The 14,535-nt window shown below is 39.0% G+C and overlaps 1 protein-coding gene across 1 annotated transcript; it reads left to right on the top strand.

Annotated features, from left to right (window-relative positions):
- Nucleotides 1–5,929: 5,929 nt before the first annotated feature.
- LOC146548959 (sperm acrosome membrane-associated protein 4-like) lies at nucleotides 5,930–9,684 on the top strand. The gene is made up of 3 exons (XM_085262279.1): nucleotides 5,930–6,128; nucleotides 8,694–8,804; nucleotides 9,176–9,684. Exons 1-3 carry the CDS (start codon nucleotides 6,077–6,079, stop codon nucleotides 9,388–9,390), a joined length of 378 nt encoding a protein of 125 aa, XP_085118405.1. The 5' UTR covers nucleotides 5,930–6,076; the 3' UTR covers nucleotides 9,391–9,684.
- The last annotated feature ends 4,851 nt before the right edge of the window (nucleotides 9,685–14,535 follow it).

The following is a 14,535-nucleotide window of genomic DNA, read 5'->3' on the forward strand; positions in this document are numbered from 1 at the left end:
TCTTTAGCCTCAGAGTATTTATTACAGTTTTTTTTAATTGGTTTGGCGCAGTTTTCACAAGCAATTGGTACATTTTCAAAACTCTTAGTACTTATATCACAACAGATCATCAAAAGTGCACGTTTTTCAAACATTTCAGCATATTTTCAATTGTGTCAGTACAATACACATTATGACAAAATATCCTTTTCACTACACAAAATAAGTGTTTCATCTAAATAAATGTTTTGTTCACAGTTACTGCCTTTTATAATGTTATCACTATCAAATTTTTGATTTGCATCTCTTATTATTCAGTTTAATACATTATTCTATCATTTAATTCAACTGATCTTAATGTTTAATCAATGAATCCTTCATTATGTCCATGGATTTTCAACTTGACTGATTGTTGTCTGGTCATTTGTAAGTTACACATTGCTGCAAGAGCTTTCAATCTAGAAATACTAATTGCTAATTGTTTCCCCCTGATGATCACAATTAGTTACCATATAAGTAGAACTGTGTTTGAGACTTTGCACTGTTCAAATATGGAGCAGGATAGACTCTTTTGGAGAGGAAACCTTCATCGAAGGGGTGGTGGTGCTCCTCGACAGAGAGGTGGTCTTCAGAGAAATGTAGGCAGAAGACAATGCACCATCATCTCTAATGAAGTCCGGGCCATCATTGTTGACCATGTGGTTAACAGAGGCTTTACCATGGCTGAGGCTGCCAGGTTGGTACAGCCTAATTTACAAAGGTCAACTGTCAGCTCTATCATCAGAACTTTTCGCCAAGAAAACCGGTATGTCTGCTATAGCAACTTCACTTCTAAAATATAATACTCTATTGTATAGATGAACAACATGTAATTGTCAGTTTACAGTAATGTAATTTGTAATACTTCAATATTCACAGTATATGATTGTCCTCAGAATTAACAGGAGACAACCTGGTGGTGGTCGCCCACGTGTTTTGACTGACCAGCAGGTGTTGGCTGTGGTGGAAATGGTCAGGGCAAGGAATGACATACGGCTGTCTGAAATCAAACAGGCTATTGAGAACAGCAATGACACCTTTGCCAATGTGCCATCAGTTAGCCTTCCAACGATTGCCCGGCTTTTGAAGAAGCACCAGGTTTCCATGAAACAAATTTACTTGGTTCCTTTTGAGAGGAACAATGTCCGGGTGAAACAACTGCGTTCAGAATATATTCAGGTACAACACTAAACTGGCATGCAATTACTGTAACAGTACTGACAACTACTAGTTGTAAAAAAAAAAACAACTAAATTATTATTTTAGAGGGTGATGGAGCTGGACGCTGCTGTGAATCATCACAAGTATATTGTTGTTGATGAGGCCGGTTTCAATCTGGCAAAAACTAGACGCAGAGGACGTAACCTTATTGGACAAAGGGCTACCATCCAAGTCCCTGGACAACGTGGGGGAAACATCTCAATGTGTGCAGCTATATCTGAAGATGGTGTGGTAGGCTGTAGACCAGTTCTAGGGTCATACAACACTGAACACCTGATAGTTGTGTTTTTGTTTTTTTTTTTTTTTGTTTTTTTTACAGTTTTTTCTGAATGCTTAAACCCTAACTGTGATTCCTGTAGCACAATCTCTAAAACTATTCAGACTTATAGCAAAACCACTCACTGAGTTTGCAAAACTAAAAGCACAAAAACTGCTTTGCACTCAGTTTGCAATTTTGTAACACACACTTTGCAAGACTGTAGGCACAATTCACTGCACAACACTCAATTACCAAATTTCCAACACACTCCTAGCAAAAGTATACACATGTATGGCTATCATTAACACTAATTTGCCAACTGTCTGGCACACTTTCACATGTGAAAACTTTTTTAGATAATTAGTTCACTTTGCAATCAGCCTAAGCACTATAATACAGGTAAGCTGTGTGTGCGGAGTACAATGGAGGGAGCAGAAAGAGTGAGAAGTAGAGGAAGCCGAGGAAGAGGACGTGGAGGTGAAGAAGTAGGATGAAGAGGACGACAAGGACAAGGAGGAGCAAGAGGAAGATGAGGAAGGGGGAGAGGAAGATGAGGAGGGGGGAGAGGAAGGGTAGGAAGAGTAAGAAATAGAATTGCTGATGACATCAGAGCTACAATAGTGGACCATGTAATCAACCGTGGAATGACACTGAGGGTAGCTGGCCAACGGGTCCAGCCTAACTCGAGCCGCTACACTGTAGCAAGTACCATAAGGACATCTTGAAATGAGAATCGGTGAGTACAGTCACTTCGCACAAAGATTTGTAGCACTGCCATATACCAATGAGAAACACACCAATACCATTGATGTAAAAATACTGAAATTGTTACTTTACAGAATTGCTAGATGACCAGATGCTGGGGCAGAGGAAGCATGTTCACTGCAGACCAAGTAACCCATATAGTCATTATGGCGATTGCAAATAATCCTATACTTGGAAATGAACACTTGTGTTTGTTTTGATGTGTTTGAATAAACACCAGTACTTGAAGTTTGGATCCCTCTATGCTTATGGATCTATGACAGAAGTATGAGCTCAAACTGACATAGCCTACCTTGTGCACAGAGAAAGCAAAAGCCAGATGTGTTTTGTATTCATACCATCAGTGTGTAGTTGGCGCATTGTGTGCTTAGTAGATGATGGCTTGTGTGTACTGTTTGATACGGAAACACCATTTTTACGAAGGTGTGAAGAGTTAATCTAGCTGTGTTTGCTTTTGCAAGAGAACTACAATGTTTTGATGATTGGGTGACAGGTTTTCTTATTTGTGTGAAGAGTTTTGCAAAATTAGCCAATAGTTACAAAAAATGTGCTTAAGCAATCAGAAAAAACTGTAAATGAACTGGAGCAGGCCTGTCAGGGAGAAGACATCGTCTATGTTGTTGTGTGGGACAATGTCAGCTTTCAAATTTTTTTTTTTTTTCTTTTGTTATGCCTGAACATAAGTGTAATATTTGCTGTGTAAAGTTTTACAGTTCAGTTACACTCATTCATCACCAAGGACAATTTGAAACGCTTACCTTGTATTATTTGCTCCTGAATGAAATGATTGGTAAAAGTACTAAGCTGAAAAAAGATCTTACTGTTTTGTTTGGGTGATTAACGCAAATGTTCTCAGAATATATCACAATGATCATATGTTCTGCAACAATGATTAAGTGGAATGAAAATATGTGCAAATACAATGAAATCATGACATCAGATTTGAAAGAATGACTAGTGGTGTTACAAATGTGAGTTTTGTACTGAGAGATTTGAAAATGTACACTTTAGTTATGAAAATAGTACCAAACCAATTTAAAAAAAACTGTATTTGACTGATTGTGGATACAGTTTACAAAAATGACAACAAAAACAAAGGGAAACACAAAAACTGGTTACATTGAATACAAAACAGAACTTCTCATGTTGCAACTTAGGTAAAAAAAGAAATTAACAAAGCACAAGAACCCGGGAGGGGCGATTGATACTAACAAAACCTTTCCTTGCAAACCACAAAGAAGTTAGCTGCAACACAACTGAGCTTCACATTCCCATTAACACAGTAAAACCTACAGTGGTAGGTCATCGAACATCTATGGAATAAGCAAATCTGTTATTTAGCAGGAGCATCCCTAAATTTAAGGTTAGACAAGTTTGTCAGAAAATGTGCCTTTTTTATTTTGGATGGAGCCTTCCAACTTCTCAAAATGGCACATCTAGCCAGGAGGGAACTAAAGGACAGCACCCGACGTTTTATCCCGGTAATATACTTCTCATCCTCACCTACTGTATCAAAGAGAGCAAGTACGGGGTTGAGAGCCAGTTTCAGGCCGGCAGCCTTGTTCAAAGTGCAGAAAACCTCTTCCCAAAAATTTGCCAAGGCAGGGCAGGTCCAAAACATGTGGGTAAGACTGGCATCATCATACCAGAACCTGTTACAGTGAGGGTCAAAGCTAGGATAAATCTTAGTTAATTTGGATTTAGACAAGTGGGCCCTACGGACTACCTTGAATTGGAATAAGGAGTGGCGTGCGCAGAGTGATGTGGAACTTACCAGAGTGAGGACTGAATTCCATACGTCATCTGACATAGTTATACCCAACTCCTTCCCCCATGTGGATTTGAGGCCTTCAAAGGGAGCTGAAGTTACACTGCACAGTTTGTTATAGATGCGGAAGATTATACCTTGCCTGACAGTTGCAAATTAAGGAGCTCGTCCATTAGTTAGCAGCTCGAGCTTCTGGAAAATTGGAGAGGTGGGATTGCAAAAATTGTCTGAGTTGTAAATGTCTAAAAAAATTGATTTTTGGGAAGAATGTATTTTGCTGACAGCTGATCAAATGATGCTAGTTTATTGTGTATAACGAGATCTTTAAAGTAGATAATACCATCTCTAAACCAGACCTGGAACAAATTGTCCAAAGCTGGAGGGAGGAATAGGTGACTTGATTGGATGGGGCTTTGAAGTGAGAAATTCTTAAGATTGAAATGTTTCCTGAACTGAGCCCACACCCTGAGGGAGTGCTGAATTATCAGATTAGATGTAAAGTTGTCAATGGATAGAGGGAGAGAAGAACCCAGAAAGAAGGCAAGAAAAATATACTGAATTGAGTCTAACTCGAATCCGCTGGTCCCAGTAGTTGAGAACTCCCCTCTGACGTGGGATAATGAGCTATTTGGTCTGAAACACATGAAAGTGGAGAATCACTGGTCGCGGTTGGTCACCCGGTTTTAGCTTCGGCACTAAGGTACGGTGAGCTCTGTCAATTTCTGGAGGCGATGTGAATATATCCCCACCAACGATTTCACAGAGGGCAGCGACGAAAAAGTCAGTCCACTTTGAGTGGATTCTGCTAAGTCAAGTATTTGTAGGTTTTTCCAAAGGCTGAGGCCTTCTAGGTCGATAACTTTGACGCCCAGCTTGGAGTTAGCCTCTCGGAGGTCACCATGTGCTTCTTTGAGCTCTTTGATCCGCTGACCTGCATCTTCTGCTGCCAGCCCAAGCGAAGACAAACGCTGGCCATGTTCATCCACTGCTAGCCCAACCTGGTCAAACTTAAAGTTGAGTAAAGGAAGACTTTAATTCAGTCTTGAGTTCTGCTGCCAGCTCCTCTTTATGTTGGGTTAACAGCGCAACAATGGGGTAGATTTTCATATTAAATGTTGCCAAAGCTTCAAACATATGTGCAAATAATTCCTTCACGCTTGTCTAAATACTGAATTTCAGACTGTTCATTCATGGTTCTGTAAATTGTGAATTATGCAAAGCTACTCTAGGAGAGTTAAAGATGAAAAAGATGGAGCTGGAAGTGGTCCTGTGTATGTGTAAAAATGATGAGAAAAATGTACTCAATGATCATCCTTTGCTCTTGTATCTGGTTGTGCAGAAGCAGTGGGTGAGAAATTTAGTACACCCTCACTGCTTCCATTTGAATTAAACAGATCGAGTAGGGTGTTGCTAATCAAATGCACTTGATTAACTGACCCCCAGCAAGTGTAATAAAAATGTAGACATTTTGGCAGTTTGCTGGTCTGGAGCTTTCAGGTCTTTGCTAACACAATGCAAGCTCCACGTTTGGTGAATAAGCACAATCAGCTCATGCCAACTGCATTGGAGGAGTGATGACTTGGGCTTGTTTTGCAGCCACAGTACTGAACACCTCATGCTCGTGCACTGCTTCTGAAATTTGCCTTAGTTTATAATCTATAAATAATGACATGGTGTAATATGTCATGTGTTGTTCTTCATCTCAGAATTGAAAATCATTTAATATATTTAAATCAAGACCTGATAAAGATCAGATAACGTTTTTTTATTATGGGCTGATACATAAACCCTACAGTAAATAATAGGTTTACTTTAATCTTACTTTCTCTTATACATATTCATCTAGCAACACTCATGTCACTCCTTGCAAACTTTATCAGTCCAGTTGACGTGTATTTCTGATACAACTCCCCCAGTGAACAAAGATATGACTGCATTGTTCGTCAAAGCAGATTTCCCACAGCTGCCGTAACAGTGAGTTTGTAGAAAAATAAAATAAAAGTTATCTTTCTGGTATTTTCACCTGCACTTCTGGAAACATCAAGATGAAAACTTTACTGTGGAGTTGTGCAGCAGTAATGACTCTGTTTGTTACAGGTAGGAGGTTTTTTTGCTTGCTTTTCTTTCTGCTTGGACTCAAATACTACTGGTTATTTTCAGAGATACTTTAAAATGTGTATATCCTGTCTTGGGAAAAACTGAAAATATGTATAAATATAAATACCTTGAACAAGTGATTTAATTTTTTACGACTTCAAATCAACAATCGAGAATATTGTTCAGTGTTTCTGAAGGGTCTGATTTCATAACCCCAAAACGTTTTTACTCGACTGTTAAAAAGTTTTACACTGCTGTTCTTCCAAATTGTTATTAGAATATCCTTAAAAGAACCAAGGTAAGTGATAATAGGGTTTTATCTGGCTCAGCTCGGGCTTTTTGGAGGGTGTCTAGGCCCCTAAGCAGTGCTGACCCATGTATAGGTAAGGCAAAGAGTCTGCATATTCCTATTTAATAGAAGCCTGTGCAGTTTCCTGTTGTTTCTGACCATCTGATAAACAAAAGTGTATTTTAAACTTGAGCAGAAATGGCTAAAGGACCATTAAGCTCATGCCACAACCCTCCATTCATAATGCCTAAGGATCACTGCTACTACTTTGTTCAGACTAACATCTGATATGGTCTTCACCGAAATTGTAGAATTCACAGGCAGTAATCTGTGAATTGTGGTAAAACGACTAATGAGTTTGATGGAAAATAAACTTTTTCATGGGTCAATAAACAGATTAACCTGCAGCATCCATGAAGCCATAGAAAAAGGGTTTGGATCTTACAGTGAGTGATCCAGTGGCTCTGTTATGGTGTAGAGCCACTTGTATTTCTCAAATGTTTCATGAGCTGAAGAAGTTCACCCCTTTCGCAACCTACAACAATTTTTTATGGGTTATTAACAATTTTTTTAAAAGAATTGAGCGGAGTTGTAGCTAAAGTTAAATGAAGGTCAGCACGATAGCATCAGCAAACTCTATGCTGTGTATTTGCCCTTGTTTCCATGCCTGTGATTCAACCATAGGTCAGGGACTGCTCCCTTAAAGTAAAGGGCCACTAAAAATTCATACAGACATGTTAAAAGTGATCACCTTTATCCTATCATAAAAATTTTCTATTCTAATGCAGCCACTTTCTTTTAAGATAACAAAGCATGCATAGAGCTCTTAGAATCAAGAATCAATGCCTCAAAATACCAAAGCTGTTCTAGCATGATGTAATGGTCCAGCACCTCCCATAAAATAAGGTTTGTCATTTTCTCATGATGTCTGTCACCTGTTTGTAATGAAAACTATTCACAACAATTGCAGTGTTGTTAAAACCATGTAAATGTTTCCCCAGAATCACAATGAGGGCATTTAGTGTTGCTCGAAGTCATTCTGAATACTGAGAAAATGCAGGTAGAAGGACTGGTTTGTTAAGAGTTTGTCAGAAAGATGAAAGGCAAAACATTTGGGGAAAAACGATCTAGGAGGTAGATTGCAGATGACGAATAGTCGCCAAACTTAAACCCTTGACCTTTGTCATGAATTTGTGACAAAGGTGAAAGCAAAGAAATCTACTTGTGAAACAGAGTTGGAATGGACCTCCCTAATTCCACTGTAGAAAGGATGTCAGAGGATGTCACAGGTCGCAAGTGTTAGCAGGGCTAATGCAGAGAGAGACACACAAACCATATATACACACACACACACACACACACACACACACACACATATATATATACCGTATTTTCCGCACTATAAGGTGCACTTAATATCCTTCAATTTTCTCAAAAATCAACAGCGCGCCTTATGTATTATTGTGCTTACTGACTTCGAACCGATTTTATGTGGTACACGGTGCTCAAAAATATTTCAAAAAATGTTTTAGTATGACTTTGGTAAGCTTCGAAGCCGCACTGCTTGATGGCTTGTCAGAGCATTACGGCTACCGTAGTCGGGAGCCTCACAAAGTAATCTGGGTCCAAAACTCCGTCCAAAACACTGTGGCATCACTGAGAGTTAAAAACTGTCTAAATTCTTTCACCTTTAATAAATTGATCAATTGTGGGGTTACTTAAGTTGGACTAGCTGCTAGCTTGGACTAGCTAGCTGTGTATAATGATGTGCTACGTGATCGCTAGCGACAGAGCTATGTTACACAGCTAACTTTTTTCACTCATCAAGGGTTAAACTTCAGTCATGAAAAATCTATCCACAATACGAGGTCAGTCAACAGCAACAACATGGGAATAGAGTAGCTGCAAGAGAATTCAACATTAATGAATCAATGGTACGGAAGTGGAGGAAGCAAGAGGAATGAGTTGAGTAAAATTTGACTTCTCTGACTGTTTTGTTTCGCTTAGTGCGCCTTTTTCGGACCATGCGCTTCATGGTCCGAAAAACATGGTATGTAGCTTGAATTGCTTTCTTATATAAACAGCCTGTTAACCTTGGCAGGTTAAAAAACAACTTCTGCTTGTGTACTTTGTGACAAAGGAGGTTCCTATTTTGATAAAATTGTAATTAAATGGAGTCAGATATTTGACACAGCTGATTAAAACACTTTTTGATACTTTCCAGCACCTTTTTTATTTACAGTTGCTTTTTTTGGTTATTGTTTTCTTTCCCACAGTTGAATCTCTCACCTGTGAGACGTGTGATTTTAAGATCCTTGGCTACTGCATGCACACTGATCCTGTAAATTGCACAGGATCTCAGACTAACTGCTTCACTGGAGTTGCAAGTAAGAGAAATACCCAGAACTTTCTGTGGCACAGCTACAGAGGAACTATGAAGAAAATTACATTTTGATTTCTCACAACAGTGATAAGACTTTCCACTGAATTTGTTCACTGTGTCAAAAAGCAGTTCAGACTTTTTGTCAAAGTTTCCAGCGTAGGGACATAAATCTTTTTATATTTCATTTCTTTAACATGTGCTACAAAAAACACATTTTAACATGTAATCCAAAAAAAATGTTTTACAAGCTTCAAAATATTTTATGTTAAAGTATTAAAAAGAATACATCTTAAAAACATTGAAAACATTGAATAACCTAAAACAAGCCAAAACGAGATAAACAAGTCAAACATGGACTGTCCTTTCCTCTCTCAGAGTTTACGATCAGCCTGTTGAACATCTATGAACGTGGCTGTATAGAACCAGCCGAGTGCAGAAACGAGACGGGCTCCATCTTGTATGTGAACTACACCGTCACCAGGACCTGCTGCAGCACCGACCTGTGCAATGGGGCCACCTTCATCCAGCCTGGCTTCACTGCAGCTCTGTGTGCTGCCCTGCTAGCAGTTTGGAGCCAGTTGGGTTTTTAAAGATGACGAGAAGACACAACAGAGTGTTGCTTTGAGTTTCCATTTCATAATAATTCACTTTCAAAACGTTCAATTAAAAAAAACGAGTTAAACAATATCTCTAACATGTAAGTGTCAGTGAGATGATGTAATGTGCTTAATAATCTAAACTATAGGTTTTTCTATGCAATTCTATAGTTTGATACAGTTTCAAGCCAAAATATAACAACCAGATGCATTATATTACTTGAATTGCTTTTTAATTACTTTTTAAAGCTGATTTAAAGGAAAATAAATTCTTACGCTGATTATCCATCTATTTGCTTCCACTTGTCCAATTCAGGGTCTGACTTTCTTAGAATAAACAGTTTTGTTGTAGAAAAAGAACATGACATGGGTCAAATTTAGTTTCTTTTTAATTTGGATTAAAAATTCATGACTTCTTAAGTACAATAAAGTAAAGTGCTGAAAAACAGAGTCAACGATTTTAGCTATTAAAATCTATTTCTCACTCCTGAAGTCTTTAACAAAAAACTCTCCATGTTGATAAATTTGGTATGCCAAAAATGATAAAGACAGAATTTTCACGAAACACTGATGTGATAACTTGAAATATCCCTTTACCACAAATGCTGCATATCACTTGTTGATCATGACATTATTAGTCATGATAAACAAGTGCTGGAGGGAGTGTCAAACAGCTGGTCAGTAGTCCAGTTAATCCTATGACATGGGGTGTGTCCACATATTTTCATGCTTTTTATTTCCATGGTTACTACTAACTACAATACTGCTGAACTCGACATGTGAGCTACATTAATTTCCCATATATGACAGTTCACAAGCCTCCATAAGTTCTCAGTTGATTTTAATTATCTTTAGTTTGTACAGTAGAGCCATCAGTGGTAACAGGTTTGACACTTTCCTTCTGTACTTCACATATTAGCATGAAGAGCTACTACATTACTGATGTTCTGGTTTCTATAACAGACTTTAAGCATTGATATCATGGTATATAAATTCAGTGAGAACAGCGTGTCAGTTGTGATGTCATTGATGTACAGAAACCAACGTGGATTTTTTTTAAATCTGGTTTCTGATAATCTGGGAAAAAGCTGTATCATATCACAGGACTCACGTTGATCCCAAGTCCATTGTCTAGCTCTGGTTCCTTCTGTTTCAAAATTGTAATATATGATAGTCTTCATTAGCTCATTTTAATTTTCTTAATTAAATATAGTTCAGTTAAATGCACTGGATGATAGGGGATAGTTCCAGAAATGTTCAGAGAATGATGCCGTCAGTATTATAAGCATCTACATTCCATAAGAACTGAGTCACTGATCTTAAGATACAGTCACATCACAAAGCCATAGAAAGGTCACTGCATTATTTGTTGCTTTTACAGTTTTTACCGAATGCCTAAACACTAACTGTGATTCCTGTAGCACAATTTCTAAAACTAGTCAGACTTATAGCAAAACCACTCACTGAGTGTGCAAAACTAAAAGCACAAAAACTGCTTTGCACTCAGTTTGCAATTTTGTAACACACACTTTGCAAGACTGTAGGCACAATTCACTGCACAACACTCAATTTCCAAATTTCCAACACACTCCTAGCAAAAGTATACACATGTATGGCTATCATTAACACTAATTTGCCAACTGTCTGGCACACTTTCACATGTGAAAACTTTCTTAGATAATTAGTTCACTTTGCAATCAGCCTAAGCACTATAATACAGGTAAGCTGTGTGTGCGGAGTACAATGGAGGGAGCAGAAAGAGTGAGAAGTAGAGGAGGCCGAGGAAGAGGACGTGGAGGTGAAGAAGTAGGATGAAGAGGACGACAAGGACAAGGAGGAGCAAGAGGAAGACGAGGAGGGGGCAGAGGAAGCATGTTCACTGCAGACCACGTAACCCATATAGTCATTATGGCGATTGCAAATAATCCTATACTTGGAAATAAACACTTGTGTTTGTTTTGATGTGTTTGACTAAACACCAGTACTTGAAGTTTGGATCCCTCCATGCTTATGGATCTATGACAGAAGTATGAGCTCAAACTGACATAGCCTACCTTGTGCACAGGGAAGGCAAACGCCAGATGTGTTTTGTAGTCATACCATCGGTGTGCAGTTGGCGCATTGTGTGCTTAGTAGATGATGGCTTGTGTGTACTGTTTGATACGGAAACACCATTTTTACAAAGGTGTGAAGAGTTAATCTAGCTGTGTTTGCTTTTGCAAGAGAACTAAAATGTTTGGATAATTGGGTGACAGGTTGTTTTATTTGTGTGTAGAGTTTTGCTAAATTAGCCAATAGTTACATAACATGTGCTTAAGCAATCAGAAAAAACTGTAACAAGCATAACTAACCGCAAGGTCTGCAAAACAAGTTCTTTAGTGAAAGCAATCAAATGAAGCCAAACCTTGTACTGTCAGGCTGGGAGCGTCTTTTGTTGCATTTTATATTGCCTATTTTTTTAAGTGTTCAGCATGTGACATACTCTGCCAAACCTTACTAAGGTTATAGAACTGTACAAAGGAGGGTGACTGCACTCTGTTGCCCTCCAGTGTCATGCCTGCAGTTTTGTTTTTTATTGTGAGCATAAATCTTAATCCTTCCTGTCATTCTCATCATTTAGAATGCCATATTCCATATTTTCCTATAGTTTTAGTGTTATATGTGTCCATTTCTGTCCCATAGTCCACCTAGCTCAGTCGGAAGTGCATAAGATGCTTTAACTCACTGTCATGGGTTTCAGCCCCATGTTGGGTGATGGGTGTCTGACAAGCAACAACTCTGATGAAAGCGGCTCTGCAGGTAGGTAAAAGCACCCTGCTGCTTGTCAAAGCATTCTGCTGAGTCTGTCAGTCCAATCCAGAAAAGGTCTTCAGCTTCTTCCGATTTTTAAAAAGAATACCTGCTCCTCTCTGCTGTCTGTTTTCACCAGGTCTCCTCCTTTTATCCTACATTGTCTTCTGCTCTCTTCTCAGGATGATTTTCTGGTGGACAAATAATAGCACGTAATAGCACGTTGCTCCCAGCCTTCTTCACACGTATAACATTGTTTATCTTTGAAGAGATAACAACTAAGTCTGCAGTTGGGTACGGGGGAAAAAAATCACTGTTGTGATTGCTGGGATTTGGGTACAACAGGAGGCTCCTTCTGTCCTGTAGCTACAATCAATCAGGCCATCAGTTTGTTTTTAATCATCAGAGGATGTGAATGTTTTAAAGTCAAAGTTCATAACTTACTCGTTTATGTATAGTTGTTGACATACAGGCTGCACTTTTATTTTGATCATGTATACATGTGTATGTATGATTACAGAAGTCCATTTAGCAAAGAAAAGAAAAAATGCTAAACAAAAGCAAGAAAAATTCATTTCAACATTGCTTCACCTGTTATGATTCAGTTACATATTGAAAAGGAGTGGCAAGAAGTACACACTTATTTAAATGGCCTGCATTTGTAAAGCGCTTTACTCTGTCCCTAAGGACCCCAAAGCGCTTTACACTACATTCAGTCATTCACACACACATTGGCAATAGCAAGCTACGTTGTAGCCACAGCTGCCCTGGGGCTCACTGACAGAGGTGAGGCTGCCGGACACTGGCACCACCGGGCCCTCTGACCACCACCGGTAGGCAAACATGGGGTTAGTATCTTGCCCGAAGATATTTGGCATGCAGCCAGGAGGCAGCCGGGGATCAAACCACCAACCTTCTGATTAGTGGCTGACCTGCTTTGCCACCTGAGCTACAGCCACTATTTAATCGCACCCCTTCGCCATACATAATATAATCTGCAGTAATAATAATGAACATATTTCTAATCTAATCCATACACCACATAAAGTACAAATTATTATGTCATTATGTCTTGTGATTCCATAACCCCGCCTCCACACAACAAACCCAACACCTCCAGGTCTGCAATAGCCAATTGCACAATCCAAAAAGCATGAATAAAACTTCATCCTTTTCCCTTCCTCTATAACTCATGAAGATCATATCTTTATAACTCTTTTTTTCTTTCTATATGCTTTGTGTTTGGACATTGCTTCAACTCCATACTCAAACTGTTCCACAGCTTCACTCCACGCATAGAAATTCTTTTATTAGTTATCTCTAAACTGTATGTAATTCTTTTAGTTCCCTACCCTGCCTTCTCACAAGCTTTTGTTATTGATTTGAGGAGACTTCACATTTAATGGGGTCATCTTATCTTGGAATAGCTTTGTTTACAACAAAGAGGAAGACACCTACCAACCCAGTTAACAGCATTACAGCACAATCATCTGTTGCCTTGGGAAGTTCCCCATATTTTCCTCCAGTGGACTGTCATTTTGTTGTTAGCGCCACACATCTTGGGGCTTGAACCCACAATCCTGAGATGAAGAATCTCATGCTCCGCTAACTGAGCTAGCTGGGCTGTTCCTGTTTTTGACTTTGATACTAAGTGAAATCTAAAGCAAAGAAGATGCTGCAACAAAAGCTTCTATGTGGTCTCTTTGGTTGTTAGCAGATTGTAATACAGTCTGCAAACACTTCCTGATTAAAAAAGTGAATCGGTGAATCAGTAGTTATATGCACTACAGTTGTATATATACAATTAAGTTAAATTACAAAATTGCATTGACTGACAGCACAAAAAATAAGAGCCTTTTGTATGGGCTATAGATGCACTGCTGCTGCTCAGCTGGATCAGGTGAAAAAGCATCTCTTTTCCACCTGAACTCTTAATTTCAGGTTTGTAAATTCAAGACCCATACTGGGATCTGTAAGAGTCTTGTCCCAAAACAGAATAAGAGAGTGAGGGTGCTGGCCTCCAGAAGGCTGTGGGGACAGATAAACTTGCTAGCATATGCCCAGTTGAAGTCAAGCCTGTTTGGTGCAGAGTGACATGCTTTAAAGACGAAAGTGACACAAAACTGCATTGTTTTACTTCACAATAATATTGTAGGGTCTCCACCTTACTATTTAAAGCACCTTAAGGTCACTGTCGTTCACATTGCTGGTCCCTGCTATTTGGACAGTCTCCAGAAAGAGGATTTTGAAGCCCTCTTTGGACACTATAAACCCGTCTTGTGTGACGGGTTTATAGTGTCCAAAAGGAGGCATGCGTTCAAATCCCACTTCTCGAAAGGCAATTTGTAA

The sequence above is a fragment of the Mchenga conophoros genome, linkage group LG22 (assembly GCF_057382185.1).
Source record: "Mchenga conophoros isolate Kocher_MC1m ecotype Shallow Benthic linkage group LG22, M_conophoros_male_GT1.1, whole genome shotgun sequence".
NCBI lineage: Eukaryota > Metazoa > Chordata > Actinopteri > Cichliformes > Cichlidae > Mchenga > Mchenga conophoros.

What these genes read in the sequence shown, in the direction of transcription:
- LOC146548959 (XM_085262279.1), top strand. Translation starts at nt 6,077, where the DNA reads ATGAAAACTTTACTGTGGAGTTGTGCAGCAGTAATGACTCTGTTTGTT. An exon ending in AATGACTCTGTTTGTTACAG is followed by an intron (nt 6,129 to 8,693) that starts GTAGGAGGTTTT and finishes TCTTTCCCACAG; the next exon opens with TTGAATCTCTCACCTGTGAG. An exon ending in CTGCTTCACTGGAGTTGCAA is followed by an intron (nt 8,805 to 9,175) that starts GTAAGAGAAATA and finishes TTCCTCTCTCAG; the next exon opens with AGTTTACGATCAGCCTGTTG.